This window comes from Anabrus simplex, chromosome 5 (assembly GCF_040414725.1).
Source record: "Anabrus simplex isolate iqAnaSimp1 chromosome 5, ASM4041472v1, whole genome shotgun sequence".
NCBI classification, from domain to species: domain Eukaryota; kingdom Metazoa; phylum Arthropoda; class Insecta; order Orthoptera; family Tettigoniidae; genus Anabrus; species Anabrus simplex.
In genome coordinates this window covers 189,377,746-189,401,736 of record NC_090269.1, presented here as the reverse complement: position 1 = coordinate 189,401,736, position 23,991 = coordinate 189,377,746, and the positions used below count along the sequence as shown (strand labels likewise).

General features: G+C 39.1%; 1 protein-coding gene across 6 annotated transcripts in view; it reads right to left on the bottom strand.

Annotated features, from left to right (window-relative positions):
• Positions 1-23,991, bottom strand: part of O-fut2 (O-fucosyltransferase 2) — a 188,420-nt gene that overhangs the window by 47,486 nt on the left and 116,943 nt on the right. For 2 of the 6 annotated variants that reach the window (XM_068227594.1, XM_067147230.2), the window contains exons 8-9: positions 23,593-23,722; positions 13,025-13,191 (exon numbers count right to left, since the gene is read on the bottom strand). In XM_068227594.1, coding sequence (XP_068083695.1) covers positions 13,041-13,191; positions 23,593-23,722 — 281 coding nt within the window. In that variant the 3' untranslated portion in view covers positions 13,025-13,040. Of the gene's footprint in view, positions 1-12,123; positions 12,793-13,024; positions 13,192-14,490; positions 14,730-23,592; positions 23,723-23,991 lie in introns of those variants that run through there. The other 4 variants (XM_067147232.2, XR_010860196.2, XR_010860198.2 and 1 more) reach the window with 4 other exon arrangements.

Sequence of the window (23,991 nt, the reverse complement as noted above, 5' to 3'; positions counted from 1 at the left end):
TAATAATAATAATAATAATAATAATAATAATAATAATAATAATAATAATAATAATAATAATAATAATAATAATAATAATAATGTTATTTGCTTTACGTCCCACTAACTACTTTTTAAGGTCTTTGGAGGCGCTGAGGTGCCGGAATTTAGTCCCGCAGGAGTTCTTTAACGTGCCAGTAAATCCACCGACACGGGGCTGTCGTATTTGAGCACCTTCAAATACCATCGGACTGAGCCAGGATCGAGCCTGCCAAGTTGGGGTTAAAGGCCAGCGCCTTAACCGTCTGAGCCACTCAGCCCGGCAAAGGAAAAGTACTGGAGATAGTGCACTGCCTTGTTGTACACCTCTCGTTGTTTGGAAACATTCAGATCTACCATTCCCCATCTGTACACTACTTTCATAGTTTTCATATTGCAACTGGATCTTATGAATTAGAGAACTTGGAGCCTCTAGTTTATGCAGACATTCCCATATTTTGCTCCTTGGAACAATGTCATAGGCTTTTTCTATATCTAGAAACTCTACTATCAGATCTTTCCCCTTTTCCCAGTACTTTTCCATTAGTTGTCTATTAGGTCTATTGTTCCTCTGTTGTCTCTGAAGCTATGTTCTTCTTCAAACTGATGTTCTATACTTGTTCTTAATCTCTTCGCTATGATCTTTTCCAATATCTTGAGACAGTGTGGTAGCAGGGTAATTCCTCTGTAGTTTGTACACTTTCTTCTGCTTCAATACTGGTACGATCAATCTTTTTTTTTCATTCATCTGGTATCTTATTTTCTCTCCAGATTACTTCTAGTGTTCGATGTAGCCACTGCCTGCCGCTTTAATTATATCTGCAGATAATCCATCTACTCCTGGTAATTTTCTTCGGTATCAAGTACTAATCCAAATATTAAGATTGTGGATATGTCAATACTTGTTTGGTAGTTAGAAGTGGGAAGAAAAAAGATGTTTCCAGTATCAACTACAGGACCCATGCTGCTCCACAGCATTCATTATAAATAGGTCAGATAACGTGTCTTGATACACCTGTTGCAGTCATACTGTTTTGCCTGCCCTTTTCAATGGTTTTATGAACACTTGATAAGAAGTGCATTATGGTATGATGCAGGTTGTCCATTCTGACGTCGTTATGCCCTCTGTTTGGTAAAAATCTATCCAAATATTCGCTTTTTTTATCCGCAGTTCTTGATTTAAGGCTTGGTAATGCATCGTAGAAGGCAATGCCATTTTTAATCACAGTTCTTCTATATCAAACGGTTGTGTTGTGAGCTCATAGGTTAGTCTTGAAGGCACGTTTTTTGCCAGGAAGAGAACTTTTTTTAAGACACATAGCCTTCACTCTTTCTAGTGCAGCTAGGTTATCCTTTGATAGGTGTTCCCAGATAATGTCTAAGGCGTATGTCATGATGGGTCTGTTTATACGTAGACTTATTTTCTCTTAGCAACATGTTAAGTTATTAGGAATATCTGGAAGCTCGGAAAGGTTAGAGAATCAAAGAGAATCTAGCAGGGAATGGTATTCTTCCGTGGTAAGAGGAAGTGTATACTCTCTGGTTTGACAGACTGGCTGCATGCAATGACATTACTAAGGATGAAAATCACATATATCAGAATATTAATGAAAGTGTTACTCGCTTAGCAACCTGCTAAGTACAGAATGTATTGCGGGTTAGGGTAAGCCTTCGCCTGCAATTATTGGGAGTGATCATTATTTTAATGATTTGATTTTATGATTACTCAAAGTTGGCTGAACTTCGAGACCTATCAATGTCTCATGATTCACTGGCAGGTAATTCAGGAGAGAATAAAACAAAAATGAAGCAAATAGGTCCAGTAGAAAGGACGGACGGATTTGACAAAGCTGTTTTTAGTACACCCTTTAATATATAGATTAAATAGCATGACAATTTGAAGTAAGACCCTGGAAGCCGAGCTATATATGCGCTAGTTCCATCAGCTAGTGTGACAGAGAAAGCAGGACAGATGTGAGACAGTAGACAGTGAATGTGCTGTCGCTATCTCTCTCCCTTCACTATGAACAACTTTGTTTTTAGCACTTGCCATTACTTAACACACGGAGGTAATATATTTCTGACAGGATAAAATGTTATATTCAAACAAAGACATCACCGAAAATCTCACACTCAAAACAGTGCAACACTCAGCATGCTAGAACCGGCAGCACTGGCGATTTAGGCCTCGGTGTTGCCAAGCCATGTGCAGTGACAGACAACACATGGAGCTACAGCACTTCAGTGCTGGCTTAATGGAAATGTCTCCCATAAAAACTGACCAGCAGTTATTATTTGGCAGAATGGGCAATCTTTACTTCGACTGGCTTGTGGAGAGACACTCCCTTCTACAGATTAGAAAGCTGTTGGTCTTGCATGACGACAGACAGAAAGGCAGGAGGGGGTTATTTGAAGTTTGCATTTCTTGTGGGGTTTCACTTGTAGTTGCCAAGCTCTAGAAGCAGCAGTAGATGCAATGGACACATAACATGGGACATTAATATTGTTTTGTCAAAGGATGGAAATGTAATTTATTACTTAATAAAACTGGGTATAACTGTAACCGTAATTGAGGGATAACAAGTTGCTAATCCTGTCAACGTAATGCTGCACTTGGGCTTTCACACGTGTTAATTGAGCATTAGACGGTTCGGAGGAATGGAAGGACAAAATAATGGCGTTAAATTCTGACAATTTGTCTCTAACAATTGCCAAAGATGCGCGCACTTTGTTTGTCGTTAACTCAAAATTAAGAGATTGCCTCAACAGGCTCGTGTCATCTCTAACCTTTCTGGTCGAATTCAATTTACGAATATGAAGTCCGCAAATTAATTCCTCCTTCCTCAAATGGAAAGGGTTACGGATAGCATGAGACATGTTGACCACAAGAAACAGTAATACGAGATAATTCTTTAGGTAATTTTCAGGTTATCACCGTTAATCTCCTTTCATCAGCAACCACGCTCTGCCACCATTATGTAACCGTAATTTGGCATACACAAAAATTAAAACATGATAATAATAATAATAATAATAATAATAATAATAATAATAATAATAATAATAATAATAATAATAATAATAATAATAATAATAATAATAATGATAAAATGTGATTAAAAGAAATAATGATTTTCAGACCCGATCAAACAAAATTGAAAATTCACGCACGACAAGTACAGAAAAACGTTAGAATGTAACTACCAGGTTAGGCAACATGACAACTAAAGGAACGGAGATAGAAGTGGTTGGGAACCTACCCAATCCATGAGAAGGTATTGCATTGCTGGTGAAACAAAATTAGCGGTGATTCAATTTAAGTACTACATTTACTGAAATAATAATTAAAAAATAACATTACAATCAAAGCCATCAATGACGCAAATTAAGGTTAACACAACAAATTTAGAGAGAGCCATCACATTAGTACAAGCTTCACAGCAGTAAGTTTAAAATAACATACAGAAATTATTAGAAATATGTTAACCAAATACGTTTAAAAGAAGGAGCACATGCTCACAAATCACACCTACATGTTAATACGTAAAGAAGGAAAGAAAAGGTGAAAATAATTAAATCTTAACCCAGAACCCCCGCTCAGGAAGCAACCTTTTCTAAAACACCTCCGAATAAGGAGCTTATCCTGAACGAGAGTATGCTAAGACGAAGCAGAACTACTTAGACACAAACCCGAGGGAAACTTAAAATTTGCATATCTTACACCATTAAAACAAAAGAAAAGGGGAATGAAATTTTATATAATTACAACACAATTAATAAAGCCAAAAGCAAAATGGAAATGCCTCTAATACAAAATGAGTATGACTAGCCGCGAAGACTAAGTCATTTGAAATTAAAATTGGCGAATGAGAGAAATCCCGGGTAAACTCTGGAGGTTAAAGAAAATTAAATTAAAAAACTACATTTGAAAGTTAAAAACCCGAAACAAGAACTAAATAGTGCTTACCTCGGAGGGCCAGGAGACCCATCAGATGGAGGAGACTACTTCTCCCTTCGCTGGTCGAAACAAGAGGACAGACAGAACAAGCTTGGCTCTGGCTAAGTGGCCAGCCACCGGAAGTGGTGAAAATGCGAAGTAACGAATTAGTGCACCCGCATTTCTTACATTCGCCAATAGGAAAGGTTTTTATTTTGGCCCATAAGGGCCCAGAGAAAACTGATGATCAAATACCGGGCGTAGCTTCAAGAAATTTCCATTCTGATGCAACCGGAAATTACTTGAAGCAACCTACCAAACCTGGCACGTGCGACTACACTGTGCCCCGAAAGTTGTAAAGACAATACCTTTACGTAAAAAATTATCTACACGTAATAAAATCGCCGCCTAAAAATCTTCACATTTCTCACTTAAAACACACATTTGAAAAAAATTATATTTTAGATATTACACACAGTCAATCTTGAGGGTAAAACCAATTTAACAATTTTACACACACAGTCACTTTTTTTTTTCAAAGTCCAACAAATAAACATGTTTTACCAAAACAAATGAACATATTTTATAACCACAACAATAACTGTACTTAATATGAAACAGAAGAGAAAACAGTTAAGTTCTTTTATCACATAAATGAGGTTGTGTTTCATAACCTTTTACAGTTAGGCGTTTATATGCCATGTGTTTCTTAACTGTTTTCAATAATTAATTGCTCACGGTATTTATAAATGCCTGATATTTCTTCACTCTTCAATAACTAGCATTATAAATGTGGCTTTGCCATAGTTAACTTTCTGCTGGAACCTCTCAGTATTTTTTCAATTATGTTTAGCATATTTTTGATTTACAATGTATTTTTTATTTTCCTGGCCTGCATAAAAACATGCTAACCAAAATTTTAACTACAGATTTCAGTTCAAGAATTTTCAGCAGAATATTTCTTTGTCCAAACAATATTATAAAAAATATATTGTTAAGGAACTCCACCACTGTCCGCTGCCAAGTCTGGAATGGGAAAGGAGAAACGTTAGCTAGCTTGGCAACCAGCTGTAAAAACTGCTAATGCTGAATGTCGAGCAGGGTAAATAATATGACCCCCCATAGCCAATGGCTTCAGGCAGATGAGCCCCTTTGGATGGGGTGATGGTCCCCTCAGTGTAGGAAATGACACTGGAACCCATCATCTGTGTACTTAGTCCAATGACAAAACGGACCAGGGAACCTCCTTTTTGTGGCTCTCATCAGTCGTGGAGGCGGATGAGACCATGCTAGACGGACTGGCTGTGTTGGCCCAACTCAATGGTATTTCGAGTCTGCAGCAGTCAGTTGCAGTCGTGATACTAGAACCTGCATGTCGCATTCCATTTGTACCGCAGGGTATAGTTCTGAGATCATAGTGTGTGGGTCACTTCCTTGCAAGCTGCGATCCACCTTAAGCAAAATCCCACTTATGGCACATTTCCCTGCTGTCGCGCCCTTCAACTCAAGTCCAACGGCCATGGGATAAGGATGGTGAAGGCAGGTTTTCGGGTGAAACTGGAAGCCTCTAGTTCAGACCTGCACGTTGGCAGCAGATGGGTGATGGTCATCTTTCTGAGACCCCGTGACTACTCAGGAATTTAGTCCTGCATCAGTGTTTGGGGAGGCTTATTTAGGATCACCGCTGCCCACCCTGAGTGGGGAAGGCCCTAGAAAATGTGGACTAAACATCGGTAGTCACACTCTCAGCCGGCTGGGAGGCCGCACCCAGCAGGTCACCTCTTATGCGATTGAAAAATGAAGATTACCAGAACTTTGATTATAGGAACACGGAATGTTTGGACCCTACTTGATTTAAAAGACAATAACAGACCTGAGAGAAGAACAACAGTTGTCACCCATGAGCTTGGACGAATGAAAAACTGATATTGCTGCCTTAAGTGAAACCAGACTCTCCAACAAGGTAAAATTACAGAGTTCAGCTCAGGGTGCAAAATCTTCTGGAAAGAAAAAGATGAGGGAGAACACCGCATTCATGGAGTTGGATTTGCTGTGAAGACCACATCAGCGAATGATTACCAGCTAACTCCAACCGCTGTCAGCGAAAGAATTATGACTCTCCGAATCCCACTCTCTGGAGCCAAATCTATGACACTCATCTCCGCATATGCTCGCACCTTGGATGCTGATTTAGAAGCTAAAGACCAATTCTATAACCTGCTGAGCACTACCATCACCAAAGTACCACCAAGAGACAAACTCTTACTACTTGGCGATTTCAACACCAGAGTTGGTAAAGATCACCAATTATAGGGCAATGTGATGGGAAAACATGGACTTGGCAACTGTAATGCCAATGGTCTACTGCTCCTTGGTTTATGTGCTGAACATGAACTCATTATTACTAATACTCAGTTCCGCCTGCCTAATCACTACAAGACCACTTGGATGCATCCTCGCTCAAAGCACTGGCACATCCTTAATTATATCATCACCAGGCAATGTGATAAAAAACATCGATGACTGCTGGACAGATCATAAGCTCCTTTTTTATTCCGGTTGAGAACCTCAATCTGTTGCAAACCAAAAAGATCCATCTACAACCTTCCCAGAAAGAAATTTGATACTTCTGAACTTCAACTTGAATCCATTGCTACAGATTACAGAAATGCAATCTTAAACAAACTGGCTAGTCATCCAGTCAGCAGTGATAGTACAAATCAGGAATGGGCCATGATTCAGAAGGTCATCATTGAGTCAGCTGAGAAAACAATTGGTTATGTGAGGAAAAAAAGACTAGATTGGTTTGATGAAAATAATGAAGAAATTAAATGTCTGGTCAATGCCAAACGGTAAGACCATCTATCCCATCTTCAAGATCCGTCTTCCAGTGTGAAGAAATCACATTTCTTGGAACTTAAAGGGAGATGTCAGGCACAAATTACGGAAATCAAGAATAACTGGTGGCAACAAAAAGGTGAAGAACTGCAAAGACTATCTGATGCCCGTGACCTGCAAAACTTGTATGCTGGCATAAAGGAGATATATAAATGGTCGAAGTCCATCTTCATCAGTGTCACTGAAGACTGCTGACAACTCCATCATTTTAACTGATAATGCAGAAATTTTAGAGCATTGGAAGGAACATTTCTCTGTGCTTCTAAATCGTGTCTCCAATGTCGCTGAGGACTTTCTTCATAATGTCCCTCAGCACCCGCAACAACCATGGATGGCAGTTCTACCCACATACAGAGACTTCACCAAAGCACTCAGTCAACTAAAACCAAGAATGGCTCCTGGTCCTGATAACATCCCCCTGAAAATGATGCATATTGGAGGTATACCCTTGAAGATTAGACTTTTCACACTCATCCTCTTGATTTGGGAAACTTGAGAAGTACCCGATGACTTGAAGAATGCTACCATCATCACTATCTGCAAGAAAGGCGATTGTAGTGTATGTGGGAACTACCGTGGTATATCGCTTTTATCAATTGTAGGTAAAATTCTCGCAAGGATTCTATTAAACCGGCTACAAGTTATCTCAGAGAGGATTTTGCCTGAGTCTCAATGTGGTTGCCAAACCTCCAGAGGCACAACAGATATGATCTTCTGTGCTAGACAACTCCAGAAAAAATGCAGAGAGTAAAAGTAACCTCTGTATTTAGTTTCCTACGATCTGGAAAAAGCCTTTGATTCAGTACCAAGATCAGCTATGTGGAAAGTATTGAGACATTTTGGATGTCCTGAACGTTACGTGGAATTGGTTCAAGCTCTTCATGATGGCATGTCTCATGGTAACTCAGTGTCAGATTCGTTCCAATTAAAACGAGGCTGTGTGCTTGCTCCTACACTCTTTGCACTGTACATGACTGCCATGCTGCATGAATCATCTGCAAACAACTTAGGCATGGAGATTAAATTTCATTTTGATGGAGGCCTATTCAATCTGGCAAGGCTTCGATCACAAAGACATACTCTGGTTACCAGGGTGACAGAAGTGCAGTATGCCGATGACACCGCATCTCCAGCTCTAACACCTGCAGAACTACAACAGTCAGTCAAATGCTTTAAAACTGCATGTGATCACTTTGGTCTTGCCATTAATGAAAAAATGAAAAAAAACTGAATGTACTTGCACAACCTGCCCCAGGGTTAATTCTTCCTGAGTTCAGTATCTCCATCTTAGACACAACACTGGAACAGGTTGATCACTTTTCATATCTTGGAAGCATCTTGTCTAAGTCCGGCTCCATGGCTAAATGGTTAGCGTGCGGGCCTTTGGTCATAGGAGTCCCGGGTTCGATTCCCAGCATGGTCAGGAATTTTAACCATAATTGGTTAATTTCGCTGGCACGGGGGATGGGTGTATGTGTCGTCTTCATTATCATTTCATCCTCATCATGACACGCAGGTTGCCTACGGGAGTCAAATCGAAAGACCTGCATGTGGCGATCCAAACTTGTCCTCGGATACTCCCGGCACTAAAAGCCATACGCCATTTCATTTTTATCTTGTCTAAACAGTGTACCTGCGAACAAGATGTTGATAAAAGAATTGGGCTGCTCATGTAGCATTTGGATGGTTAATGCACAGAGTCTTCATGAATAATGACTTAAAACTGCATACCAAACTCATGGTGTACAAAGCTGTTGTCATTTCCATGCTGCTGTATGGCTGTGAAACTTGGACACTATATCGCCTTGATATCAAAAATCTTGAGCTCTTCCACCAACAGAAAATGAGATGCATCTTGAATATTAAGTGGGAGGACTATGTGACCAACACGGCAGTTCTCGACAAAGCGCAGCTAAATAGTTTTGAGACAACAATCATCGCTCATCAACTGAGAGGGTTAGGCCATGTTCACCGCATGGGTGATACCAGGCTTCCCCACCAAATTCTTTACAGTGAACTTTGCTCTGGCAGTAGACCTCATGGAGCCCCTCTTAAACATTTTAAGGACCAGCTGAGACACATCATGAAGACAACTGGTATAAATATACAGACATGGGAAGAATGTGCTGTGGACCGTTCACTGTGGCGGAACACTACATCCACCACTGTCAACTTGTTTGGAAGAGAACACCGCAGACATCAAGAGGCCAAGCTACAAGCAAGAAAACTCTGTCAATTACAACCCCGCCCTCCTGCATCCATTCAGTGTGGGTGTATGTTTTATGCCAGGATTCGTCTGTTTAGTCATCGCTAACACATCCATAAACTGAATTGAATTGGTCAATGTATGCAGGAAGAAGTTACATATACTTGGATCGAGTTACAGCCGACGACAATGCTGTTAAGGAAGCCATACTTTTTCAGTGTCAACTCAGTTAATATAATTTTAAGTTTTTCAATCTACCAAAACATAATATAACATGTAGAACACAATAACATACCTGTAAAAGGAAAACCACTATTACTGAAAGAATGAGACGTTTTATTCTACAAGAACATCCCTAGATTCTATCAAATTTTTTTTTTAATCATGCATATATATGTACAGTATTCTTTACGTTGCGTAAACCTGTCAATGATTTGTGAATAGGTGATATTATGAACAAATGGCGCTTGAGAAAGTTTTCCTTGCTTATCGTATAACCAGCTTTACATCCATTACCTCTAGCAAGAGCAGCTAGACTGAATACAGGTCACTTGCTTTGACTGTGGCTTGGTAACACAAACTTGTCTGTAAGGGATGTAGGGAAGCAGGGGGGAACAACTCTGTTCACTGGAGCCATAGATTATGGCCATAGTTTATTTGTGTTGACGTGTATTAGAAACTGGATGCTTGATAATATTTTGGAAAAAATAAATGTGCAGCCAGTGGAGAGCCACTGCTTAAATTCATAGAATTTAGTACAGACAGGTATAACCTAACTCACGTACCACATATACCTTATGTCAGAGTAACCTCTGGTGGGATTAATCAGGAGCTTATGAATGATAGTGTGCAATGTTGTTTTACTAAATTTGAATTAAATTAGTAGTGCAGAGACAGGGGAATTTTTCACATGTATGTGATCATCGAGATTGGTTTGGTTGGACTTTTTGCGATGTATATCTCTATTGCCTCCTATATGTTTAATGATTTCCTTTCATTTTTGATGAGTAAAATTTTTAGAACTGTGCTGATGTCTGGGAAACAGTGGGAGCTGTCATATACATATTCTCTGAAGGTTGAATGGTGTCTGTATATAACAGCATTTTTGTGTTCATTGTGTCTGGCGTGAAAATTGCATTTTATTGTAATTAGTTTCTTGACCTTTAAATTCATATCTCCTGATATGGAGAAAATAAGTTGTTTGGTTAGGCTGCATTTGCTGATGTGTCTTTGTAGTGTGCTGTTTGTTATGAAGGATATTTTTAGGCCTTGACTTTTGAAAATATTTGCTATCTTGTAATGTATTCTTGTTGATGAAATTGAGGACTATGTGTTTGTTGTTTTCAGGTGTGTTTTTCTGGTGTTTGTTTCTTAAATAATCAATTAACTGTATCAAGTAGGGGTTGTTGCGATTTTTTTATTGCTAGTACTTCATTTTTGAAAACTGTTGTGCTTGTTGGTATGGACATCTCTCCATACATCATTGTATTCAGTCCAGCTAATTTATGTATGTTTGGGTAGTTGTATTCGTTGTTTACTGTGTGTGAAATCTGAGTGGGTTTTCTGGATATTTTGTATGACAGACTGTCATTGTTCCTACTAAGTGCAATGTCTGAAAAGTTGATTTTCCAATTCCACTGTGAATTTGATTGACCTGTGAAAGGAATTCAGTGTGTTTAATAAGTGCTGCATATTTGTGATGTGTTTGCCATTGAGGTTTACACATCAAAAATAAAAGCAAATCATTAAACATAATGAAGGCAATAGAAAAACCACAAAAAAATTAAAAAAAAAACAAGCACCACCTCAATGATCACATACACCATAAAAGCTCTTCCATCTTCATGCTACTAAATTAATTCAAATTTGGTAAAAACAACATTTCACACTAATTTTTATTAGTTCTTCCTTAATCTTACTGGAGGTTATTCTGACGCAAGATATGTCTGGATCGTAGGTTAAATCTGTACTAAATTCTATGAACTCAGATAGTGGCTCACCAATTGAGACTGTTCTAAAAATAAAAATAAATAAATAAAATAAATAAATAAAATAAAATAAATAAAATAAATAAAATAAATAAATAAAATAAATAAATAAAATAAAATAAATAAATAAAATAAAATAAATGTCATACAAAGTACTCTTTAGTTCATTGCTGCAAATTTATTTCTTCCAACCGAGCTCGATAGCTACGGTCGCTTAATTGTGGCCAGTATCCAGTATTCGGGAGATAGTAGGTTCGAACCCCACTGTCGGCAGCCCTGAAGATGGTTTTCCATGGTTTCCCATTTTCATACCAGGCAAATGCCGGGGCTGTAGTTCAGTTAAGGCCACGGCCGCTTCCTTCACATTCCTAGCCCTTTCCTGTCCCATCGAAGCCAGAAGACCTAAGTGTGTCGGTGCGACATAAAGCAGCTTGTAAAAGTATTTCTTCCAAAATCATCATCATGCATTCATTTCTAATACACGCCAATATAAGCAGTCTACAGCCACATAGCACTCCCTACTGAGCAGAGTTGTTGCCCCTTTGCTCTCCTACTGCCTCTACAGATTTTTTGATAGCAAGCCACAGTCAAAGCAAGTGACCTGGATTCAGTCAAGCTGCAATAGCTAGAGCTAACGGACGTGAAGCTTGTTATATGTACAGAAAACATTCGCAAATTTAATGATATGCTAAGTCTCCTTTGTTCATAATCTTGCCAATTCACTATCATTGATAGGTTTATGGAAACAACTGTACGTATTGTATCACGACGGGGTGATAGATAAAGACATGCCGGACTGAGTGGCTCAGACGGTTGAGGCGCTGGCCTTCTGACCCCAACTTCGCAAGTTCAGTCCTGGTTCAGTCTGGTGGTATTTGAAGATGCTGAAATACATCAGCCTCATGTTGGTAGATTTACTGGCAAGTAAAATAACTCATGCGTGACAAAATTCCGGCACCTCGGCGTCTCCAAAAACCATAAAAGAGTAGTTAGTGGGACGTAAAGAAAATAACATTATTATAAAAATAAAGACACAACTGGTAGAATTTAACTCTAAGATTTATTTAGTTACGAGTACTTACACACTGACAGACACACACCAGTCCATAGTTTGTGTTCTCAATCACTTACAGTACATGCAAACAAGTTACACTCGCTACACAGTTATTTATATCACACGCAGAGTGCTGTCCTCCGCAATAAGCCACTGTCACTCGCCGGTCAGTTGCATACTCGAATAGTCTCCGTTCAATGTCTTTCGCTGGCCTCCATCAGACTCCACGCTGGCACACACAACCGAGGCACTCACTCCACAGCAGACTCAAGTGGAGCTCAACTCCATGACTCGATGACTGAACACACTCCAACTGTACTGTGCTCACAGCAGTACACACACAGTACTCCATGGCAGTAGTCACACAGTACTATCTACTCCACATGGCACTCCACAACACTGACTGTGACTGGCTGCCTGATATGGACCGGGCCTAGCAGCCGAGAATTACCCAAAATACTGAATTACCTGGAATATTCCTGGTCAGAGCACTCTGGGCTAGACACCCAGATCTTTCCATGGAGCCGTACGAGGGGATCGGCCCCCCACTCCCCACTTCATCCTCCCCGCGTGGTGGGCTGCGAGGCAGAAGGAAGGGGGGGGGGGGGGGCAATAACATGGCAGTGACATCATTCGTGGGCAGGGCCAAACTAACTTGCTCCTTTCGCTTCAAAACACCATGGTGGCCATCCTACGACAATATATATGCATGGTTGAAAGTAATTTGATAGAATCTGAGGATGCTGTTGTTGAACAAAACATGTCATTCATTCAATAAAAAGTGTGTTTTATTTAAACAAGTAAATTATAGTACTGTAAGTGTAACACTATATGTTTTCTAACAGACTGAAAAACTTGGAAGTTATATTACTATTTAAAAAAAAAGCATGACATGAAAATAAATTTTGAAATTTTGTACTTACCGAAAAATTCCATTTTTCAGAATACAATCCTCCACTTTGATGGAGGTTCACATTTGACTGCTGTGCCACATAAGCGGTTAAATGTGCTTTCAGGTGAAAAGCCCATTATCTCACGTTCTTCCTGGATGCGGAATGAGAAAGTTGATTCGTGAGTGCCCACAAAATGTCTGCAGAATAATAACAAAAGTTTACTAGAATATTCTATAAAGCCTGACATTATATAGTATTTACATTATTGTTATTTATTTACCATAACTATGACAAAAATATGGAAAGCCAGGAAGAACATCTCAAATGGTTCATAGGCTATCTGAAAATTTCTCATTTGTTTCCTTTCATATTACCATATGTACACGAATACTCTGTATGTTTTTCTTTTTTGGAAGTTGGCACCAAAAAATGCAGGTGTGCACATTACCTGGGATAAGAATGTTAACATCCTCCTAGTACCTGAATCTCTTTATACATACTCCAGTTTGAGCATAGTGTCTGTTACATAGAGGTGAGGTGTGAATCGTGTGTTAAGTATGGATGCAAGACAACAAGTTCTCGGTGTGCCTCTTTGACTTCTAAAGAGAAGCTCTAGTGTTATTGAAGATGCACAGAACATTGAAAATTCCACAGTGGGATGACAGAATTGTTATGTGGTGGCAGAGTAGATAAATAGGCACAACTGGTAGCATTTAACTTCTAAGATTTATTGACTACCTACTAATGACTATTTACACAACTACTACACCAGCACAACAACTTACACTACACAACACACCAATTACACAGTTCCTGCTCTTTTAACATTCCCAATATTCAATCGCTCTAATTCACACTTCTGCGACTGATGCTCATAGTCTCAGTCAGTCCCACAGTCACTCACACTGTCGATATCACAGTTTTTTTTTTTTTTTTTTTCTAATTGCTTTACATCGCACCGAGACAGATAGGTCTTATGGCGACGATGGGACAGGAATGGCTTAGGAATGGGAAGGAAGCAACCGTGGTTTAATTAATGTACAGTCCCAGCATTTGCCTGGTGTGAAAATGGGAAACCATGGAAAACCATCTTCAGGGCTGAGGACAGTGGGGTTCAAGCCCACTATCTCCCGCACGCGAGCTCACAGCTGCGCGCCCCTAACTGCACGGCCAACTCACCCGGTGATATCACAGTTTACAGCCCGTGCAAGACAGTACTGTCCAGCATGACGTACACTGTCTACAGTTCCCCATCGACTTTGTTCACTGTCCCATACTGACACCCAGTGTTTTCTCCTACGCCGTTCCAGGACACAATGTTTGCTACACAGCAGCTGGTCAGAGAACTCCTCCACAGTGACAGACAGACTGAACAATCACCCTGTTCCACAGACAAAACACTTAGAAATGCCTTCTCAACTCAGGCTGTAACCATCCACAGACGCACTGCACTCGCACACCGACAGAGCTCGCACACTGAGCCAAAATGAACTCACCAACAGAACTCAACTCCAACTGACTGGCAAGTCTCATCTGTAAGCTCCATCTGGATGCTTCGAGAAAGGAGATGCCTCCAGAATCCTCTCGAAAGCGAATACTCTGGGCACACCGGTTGGCCAATGCGCGCCCAGCTCTCTCCCGATTGGTTCGCTGTGCAGCAAGAAGTGAGGCCCAAACGCAGTGATGTCACTCATCATCCAGTCCAGACTATGCTGCTCCTCCCCATGACTTACGTCTGATTGGAGGAACCCGCAGCAGTATGATATTAATGACAGTTGTATTCATGAATAGTGAAGAAACTAAACTCGACTTCAAGAAACAATTAGCAAAGCATCGAGACATTGAAAATAAGCTGCATGATTATGTGAATGAAGAGAGACAATATGGATATACAGTGAAATGTGCCACCTAAAAGTTTTAGCTATAGCTGGGGAGCCGGGGAGCTAGGCATCACAGGCCTTGAGCTTTCCAGAGCTGGCTAGAGAAAATTTCTAACAACAAACTGAATAGGCTTTCAGTCCAGCTCCTTGGCTGAATGGTCAGCGTACTGGTCCTTGGTTTGGAGGGCACCAGGTTAGATTCCTAGCTGGGCTGAGGAATTTAACTGTGTATAGTTAACTCCTCTGGTTCAAGGAATGGATATACACTTCTCTTCATACATCAAAAATAATGTCTTTAGCATCTTCCTTTCATAAATAAAATTACTGTATGAACATTTTTCAAAGAAAGAAGCAAAGGACACTAGCTAACATAATTTCAAAGCTCATTTTTTTTCCACTGAGATAACTGAAACATGATATGCCCAATACTATAAGAAATGTTTATTATAATTTCTGAGATTTGTCATGGTAGTTTAAGCCGCTGAAGAATAAAACTTTGGTTCTTAAAACACGTTTGGCATATTGAAATTGTAATAAATTTCATATTAGTGTTGACAAGGTGGACATTCATATTTAATTGACCTTTTAATATGATATATTGGTTGTCAATATGAATCAATTTACTACTGACCATTATGGTTAACATTATCAATAGAGTTCGTGGTTTATAGCATTTAAAAATCAGAGATTTAGCGATTTGATTTTCAAATTTAGCGTTTTGTAGCATCTAGAATTCTCAAATTTAGCATTTTGTAGCAAATTGGTTAAAAATAGGCATAATTTGCTAAATTGCACACACAACTGTTGGGAGTAAAATCATACTGTTTAATCACACATTGCTCGTCATGCAGTATTGAATTCACTATGGAAAATAAGACAAACATCAACATAAGACTGCAAGAAGTATTAACTCACACACAGGAATATGCTTATTTTCAAATTTACAAACATAATTTCAAAGTGAAAAATACTATTCTGAAATATTTATTTATCACAGTAAAACACACCTACAAGGAAGAGGAATTTCAATGATGATTGAAGTACAACATGCCAATTGTTTAAAAGGTGTCCTCCTTCATTTGAGACCGCCTATCAGTTACAATTATGTTGTACTTGCTAAAAAAATCTCTACATCGACACTGTTCGTAGAGGCCCAAATGCACAGAAGTGCTGCCAAGGCAAAGGAAGAACTGCAAAACATATTTTTTCTTCAAGTTTTTGATTGCAGAGTCGGCACATCAATATAGGCCATCTGTATCGCTTACATAAAAATGTCCCGATTTGTGACTTTCGGTATGCTGTTTGATCGTCACTTCGCTTCTACCCATGGCTACCAGACAATAAAATAAATCAATACCGAACTTTTAAACAGAACTACTACTTAAGACCAATGTCAAGAATAACCGACTATGATCAAGTGTCAACACACAAAGAGAATGAACGTGGTGCTTGAAAGTGTATTTGCTGTTTGATTGATTGTTCTTTGCAGTGCTCTATAGCCATTGAAAGAAATTCCACACACTGAATGATTTAACCCTTTGGCCTACCATTACTTGTGAAAGGAAATATTCCCCTACATACCATTTATTTTTTCGTCACTTTAACATAAATTTGATTAATCACATAGGCTACATAAGAATGCACAAAGCAAAGCGAGCTTTTAGCTCATCTATAGTAACAGGAAACCAATGTTTTTGTTCGTAAGTATTACTGGTTTCAAGGGAAGCAGATAAATTAGCAAGATATGTAGAGGCATATGCATTGGTTTCCTTAGTAACGTGATCCCAGAACTATGGGGTTAGAAATTCATTCCCTACATCCATTTCTTTCGGATTATTACCCAACCCCCTCCTCACTATAGAGTGAATTTCAAAAACTGGTTTACATATTACAGAAAGAGGCTTATTGTCAACAAGATCATAATTCCAAGTATCATTTTACTAGACTTCTCACCGGGCGAGTTGGCCGTGCGGTTAGGAGCGCGCAGCTGTGAGCTCGCATCCGGGAGATAGTGGGTTCGAACCCCAATGTTGGCAGCCCTGAAGATGGTTTTCTGTGGTTTCCCATTTTCACACCAGGCAAGTGCTGGGACTGTACCTTAATTAAGGCCACGACCGCTTTCTTCGCATTCCTAGGCCTTTCCTATCCCATCGTCGCCGTAAGACCTATCTGTGTCGGTGCGATGTAAAGCAAGTAGCCAAAAAAAAACTAAAACTTCTCACTCGCTCTTGTTGCATTCTGGTTTGGTCACGTAGTTTCAATTGGCACTATAATCTCTGAACTGAAATTAGAATCACTTTCATCACTGTCATTTGAAGAAGAAGTATTTTCACTCTCTAGAGAATCATTTCCACTTTCAACATCACTATTTTCAAGCCAGTTACGAATAAACTCATCCATGGATGCTGCCATGATTGTTTACAACGAACGCCAAATGAGCTGCTTTTTATTTTCCGTATTTCAGCTCAGAGTTACTATTTACACAGAGAAAAATAGCTTCAGGTATCATCTGACATCAATCGGGTAGGCTGCAAAACAAAGAGAATAAATCTCTCCGAGCAGCCAACTGTGACAATGAACTTATAAATGTTCCGTGCACCAGGACGGAAGTGTCCGTAAAGCATGTTACCGCTTTACGATCGCAATGGGCGCCGTAATAATTATTTCTCCTGAAATAAATAACATACAGTACATCTTATTTTTAAGAAAAATGCATCGTTTAAAAAAAGTTTATTTCGTATAAAACGGAGAGTTTCGCATCTATTTTGCATAAATTGTATAATTTCACATTTTGAACCAATTTCGCATTATTGCTAATTCAAAATCGCTAAAAACCACTCTATGGGTCATATAAGATGAAGGCACATACACTGATAAAGTTTCGACATATTTCGCATTTATCGCAAATGCTAAAAATCACAAACTCTAATTATCAATTATTCTGAAGGTAATCGCGATCAGATACCAAGAAAGAAGAATTATCTACAACCTGTACAAAAATCAGTCTGCAGTGATAAGAATCGAGGTGTTTGAAAAAGAAGTAGCAGTTTGTCCCCCCCTCCTTTTCCATGTTTATATACAGAACAGGCGGTAAAGGAAATCAAAGAGGAATGTGGAAAGGGAATCACAATCCAAGGAGAGGAAATCAAAACCCTGAAATTTACCAATGGTATTGTTATTTTATCTGAGTCTGCAGAATATCTGGAGAAATTACTGAATGGTGTGGACCTAGTCTTATGAAGGAGTACAAGATGAAAATAAATAAGTCCAAAACAAAAGTAATGGAGTGCATTTGATTGAAGTCAGGTGATGCAGGATATATTAGATTAGGAAATGAAGTAGATGAATCTTGTTACTTAAAATGCAGACTAGCACAAGCAAGGAAGGCCTTTCTAAAGAAAAGAAATTTGCTCACTTCAAACATTGATGTAGGAATTAGAAAAATATTTTTGAAGACTTTTGTCAGGAACGTTGCAATTGTATGGAAGTGAAACACGGACGATAACTAGCTCAGCAAGAAAGAGAATAGAAGCTTTCAAAATGTGGTGTTATAAAAAAAATGCTGAAGGCGAGATGGGCAGATCAAATCACGAATCAAGAGATACTGAATCGAACTGGTGAGAGAAGATCGGTTTGGGTAAATTTGATGAGACGAACAGATAAAATGGTAGGTCACATCTTAAGACACCCAGGACTTGTTCAGTTGGTTTTTGAGGGAAGTGTAGACAGTAAGATTGGCAGGGGTAGACCAAGGTATGAATATGACAAGCAGATTAGGATATAGTAGTTACATAAAAATAAAAAGGTTAACAGAGGATGGCATGGTATAAAGAGCTGCATCAAACCAATCTATGGACTGATGACTCAAACACCATCACCACCTGAGCCCATACCCTAAGTGTTTTTCTCACCACTTCGTTTCTCACTCTTTCCATTCTTGTGCACCCCCTGGGAAATTTAACATTTTCATCTTGACCACATTCAGTTTATCTCCCCACTTTCTTGTCATCTGTCATGTTTCTGCTCCACAGATCACCACTGGCCTAACTACCATTCTGTGCACTTTCAGTTTACTCAGTACCTTTTATAACAGCACAACCAGTCCTTTCTCCAGTTCAACCAGCCTGTTTGTATCCTGCTTTTTATCTCCTTCTTTAGTCTGCCATCCTTTTGGATAGTTGATCCAAGGTACTTAAATTTACTTGATGTTGGTATATCTGTCCTGGCCAATATCAAACTCCTCTCTTTCACTCAAGCTCATGAACTCTATTTTACTTTTGCTGATATTACTAAGCATTTCTTTGGTCTGGTCAGCCTGAGAAGCTTCACGTACCGCTTCCTTCATTTTCTCTATGTCCTCCCATAACAATGGGCCTGGTTTCATCTCGATGCTTCCAATGACTAATAGTGTAGCCACTATAGCTGCTGCCATCAACAATTCTGGCAGTCCTATTCTTTTATTAACTCCTATTTTCCACTCTGTCTTGATCAACTTGACCTGGCTGTTCCATCGCCCTATTGCACTCCTATAATGCTGCACTGATACGCCCATACTGCTTTCTCTGCACTTCCAGATCATTACCACACATGTCTGCTCACTAGGTCAGCTCAACAAAGACTGGTTGCTGATATTCATTAGTCCACTTTCAATTTCCTTACTGACTTCTCCAGCCAGTTCTCTGCCTCCTCCTTTGTTTCTCTTCATGTCAAATCCAAACATCCTAAATCAAAGCATGTCCTTCCTGACACTAAATCACTTAACATGTCCATGGAAAATAACTGTGGACTCAAAACAGAGCCCTTGTGAACTCCAATTTTCATGAAAAAAAGCATTTGTGACACTGGTAGCATATTTGATCCCGGTTGTGTAATCCTCCTACATATTACTTACTAATTTTATGTACAGTAGAACCTCGATTATTCGTTCCCGGAAACTACGTTTTCCCATATTATTCGTTCAAATTACGTGGTCCCACAAGCATCCCAACTAAAGCACGTTGTAAAAATCCCGCATTATCTGTTCCTCAAAGAAACTATTTCCCGGATCAACCGTCCAGAAATTTCAGTCCCATCAACACTAAATCCTCGATCACGCGTTTTCCAAGAAACTGTATCTTACAAAAGGACGGCTATGGCATACTTACGGATCTTGGTATTGACGTCCCGTCATTATGGTAATTTGAAGAAGTACCGGTACTGTACTGGAAAAGCAATCGGCGGTGAACTTGCATAAGGGATCATCTCGCATTCGGGTAGTATTATTTAGAGAATCCTCGGAAATCATAAAGCAGAGGGTGCCCTCGACAATTGGAAGGAGACAGAGCGAATTTCGACAGCTCTATTTGAAGACTGAACGAATTTCGTCAAATGTTCGTACTTGCAAAAATGTCTACAATATGTCCAGGGATAGATGTTTACTTTTTTTTTTATTACTTTTTTCGAGTATGTCGCCAAACAGGTTTTCGTCATTTTCCTACGGGCACTGTATAGTCACTGGGCTTTCAGGCAGGAATCGAAATTGCTCCTTCTTAAGTAACACAAATTTAGAATTTTAATATTATCATATACCTACAATTATGTTATCAAGACCAGAACGCATAACATTACATACTGTACATAAAGCCATGGGAGGTTTTGGGATTGCCTATTAATGTTTTCGTCCTAATATAAGACTGGGATTTCACATTTTTGTGTTAAAATGTTATAAAAGCCGCAGTCGTTTTATTTGCATACATTATATTTAAAAACTTTGTATCATTTCGCACTCGTACCGACTTGTAAAGCAAGCGCGCTTTCCAGCTGAGCTCAAGGTCGCGAATAATCATAATTTCGGAAGTGTTAATAATATTTTTTCTTTTTCCAATTTGAATGTGATTAGTGACGGGCAGAACTAAATATAATGCATTCGAGAACTTTCGAAACCATGTTATCGCCTCAACATAACCTTTAAAAGTCGATGTAGGCCTAATTTACGCAGTACAAAATTTCCATTAACTGACTAGGAACAGTATACCGGTGACCAAATTACAATGGAAGATTTTTTAAAAAAAATGTATTTTGCCATCATGTTGGACGCTTTTGTATCTAATGTGCTTTATTTTATTAGATTAGAGAATGAAAACCTACTTGTGGTCGATTGCTCTTTGGCTTGGCATTGTGGGTATCAGATTTTTCGACGAGTTTGGCGTATCAAAGTTGCGGAACTGAAAGAAGTTTTCAAAGGAATATGACAAAGTTTTCAGAGGAAACTGACAAAGTTTCCCCGGTAAAACTGAATGTAAAGTTTCGAGATTTTTAAGTCACATACCGGTAATTAACGTTTGAACCCAGCCCCGCAGTCTAACTTGCCTGCTTCTCACCCGGAGGGCCCGGGTTCGATTACTGGCCAGGTCAGACATTTTTACCTGGAAATGAGGGCTGGTTCCAGGTTCAGTCATTCTACGATTACCTTTAACTGAGGAGATATTTAATGGTGATATGGCGACTCCGGTCTAGAGAGCCAGGAATAACGGCCGAGAGGATTCGTCACACTGACCATGCGTCACCTCGTAATCTGCAGGCCTTCAGACCGAGGGCGGTCGCTTGGTAGGCAGAAGGCCCATTGGGGCTGTAGTTTGGTTCGGTTTCGGGGTGTTTGTAAGATTATAAGTATACATATTTCATTTTTGTGATGTTAGGCCAAATTGTTGATGGTTCATTCGTTCCCGGATTTTCCGTTTTTCCGTGTTGTACGTTTTTTTCCCGTCGTCCCTCCAAAAACGCAGAATCGAGGTTCCATTGTACTATCTTTCCTATGCACACATCCCCATACCTCTGGCCATTGTATTCTGCCATAGGTCTTATCAAGATTGATGAAGACCAATGACAAGGGCGTATTTCCTTCCTTAGACTTCTTAACCTTTTAAGTGCTGAGTTACCAGTTGACTGTTTGGTACCTCAGTGCTGAGTTTTTCCATTCGTATGTAAAAATAAATTTGTAGAAGCCTCAATTTTTAACTTATCAGTGTGGTGATTAGCTTAAAATGTTTATAAATGTTGGTTGTTCATCATCATTCCGTGTCCGGTCAGCATTTCCAAAATGTAGCAACTCCGATGGCCTTGTTGTTCGCCTCGATTAGGTCCTGTGTAGTGCAGGGATGTTCTAGTAGGGGACAAATGAGCAGGTGAATGTTGGTTGTTTATAAATCTAAATGCAAATGGAAAATCCTACACTTATGTTTAATATTATTTTGAGAGAAAACAAAATTACACTTATCAGCCCATGGGTGCATTACCTTTATACAAAGTAAGGAGGCCAAAATAATAATATTTCCTAAAATCTGTAGGCAACTAATACATGTAACTTCTTAGAAGTATATAAGTTGATATTTTAAAATACTTTCCAAACCTAGAATGTGGTGATGGTTGAATATTTTCTACTGGTTGTATGTGATGCTGATTTGTTCAACTATCTGCACCAACTCCACTGGCACATGCTGATTTGTTCAACTATCTGCACCAACTCCACTGGCACAAAAGTTTCTAAAAAATCAATGATTTTCTTCACATACAATATTTTCGGCACTCTCTCTATCACTCTCCCTTTCAAAATCGCTTAACAATTCCTTAAAATGATTATCTCCATCATCACTTTCCGCTGGGGTTAATAACTGAAAGATTCTGTGATCCGAAATAACATCGCTGCAAGAGCAAATGAGTTGTTGTTCCGCCATGTTTGTTTACATCACAGATGAACTCCACAGATGTCTACAAAAAGCTCTGTAAGTTACTTCCCGAAGCTATAATCTCTGATCAGTTAGTTCTACATAATGCCCGACAGATGGCAGAACATGCCAGAGATCAAATTCGCACTCGAAAGTGAACCGGGAGACTCAAAAACATTAGAATTCTCGCGCACCGTCTATAGACGGGCATAGCACGGGTGGACCGGCCGTGTCAGCCCGTCTATAGGCGGGCGTAGCACTCATCGGGTTAATTGACTCATAGCAAAAATGGCATCTATAGCTCCTTTGCCAGGCATGAAACAAAATGACTCTTTACACATCACTACTTTCTGTCTCACCTGTTGTTCTATCACACTCATCCACAATTTCATAGTACGTCTTGTCAACTCCTCGGGGCTTTACAATACTGGGATACTCCATCTCCAGAGTTTATAAATATGAAGGATAGTGAGTGAAGACCTCAGTGGTAGCTAGGAAGGAGAAGTTGGAGTTCGGTACAGTGTAGCTAATGGAAGAGACAGCCTAGTACTAGGGATTAAATACGTAAAAAGTGATTGTTCTAAGTCTGGGGCAAATATCAGTGTATCTATTTAGTAGTGTCCATTCCCAATGTTTAGGGCAGCCTATATGCCATCCTATAACAGGCTAGTGACAAAAAATACATACAGTTGTAAAATTATGCTAGTCAAATATTATTTCTTGCACATACTGGTAAAAGCACTAAATTTTAAAAATGTAACTTTAAATTTTGCATGTTTTTTATTATTGTGAAAGCCAGCTTGATGTTACAAAAGCATTCTAAGATTATGATAAGGGTAAAGATTATGGTACTGTGTTTTAAAATAAATTGATATTTTAAGTAGGATTCATTTCTTGTAAGTGAAACATAAATTAAAGCTAATATTTTTTTTTAGAATTTTCCCTCCTAAAGTTATGGTGCAAGGATTATTCACATATATAACATAATCTCGTATATGAAATATGAAAGATTTACCTGGAATGAGAGCAAATGATTTGTTCAATTATAGCCAATCCCCCATCTTTGTAGTCTAATCTAACTTCTTGTGATGGCTCATAGCGCACAACAGTGAACTCCGACAGCAACAACTGCAGTTGAATGAACTCTGCATAAGGTAACAAACATTCATGTACAGTATGTTAACTCCTGTTTATAGTACTTAAACCAGATTCATGCATAAAATCATGAGATAGCTTTTTTTAAAATGTTCAAGAAAAACCATGCAGCACTCAAACAGGAACTTTCATCAAATACAGTAAATTAATTATTTGGATTGATGCCTCCAAAACCTGTAATTATTATAGACATGATAATAAGCTTTTGGGTCCATACCGCATCAAGAAAACAAGGTAAAATTTCTGAAATGTGCCAATA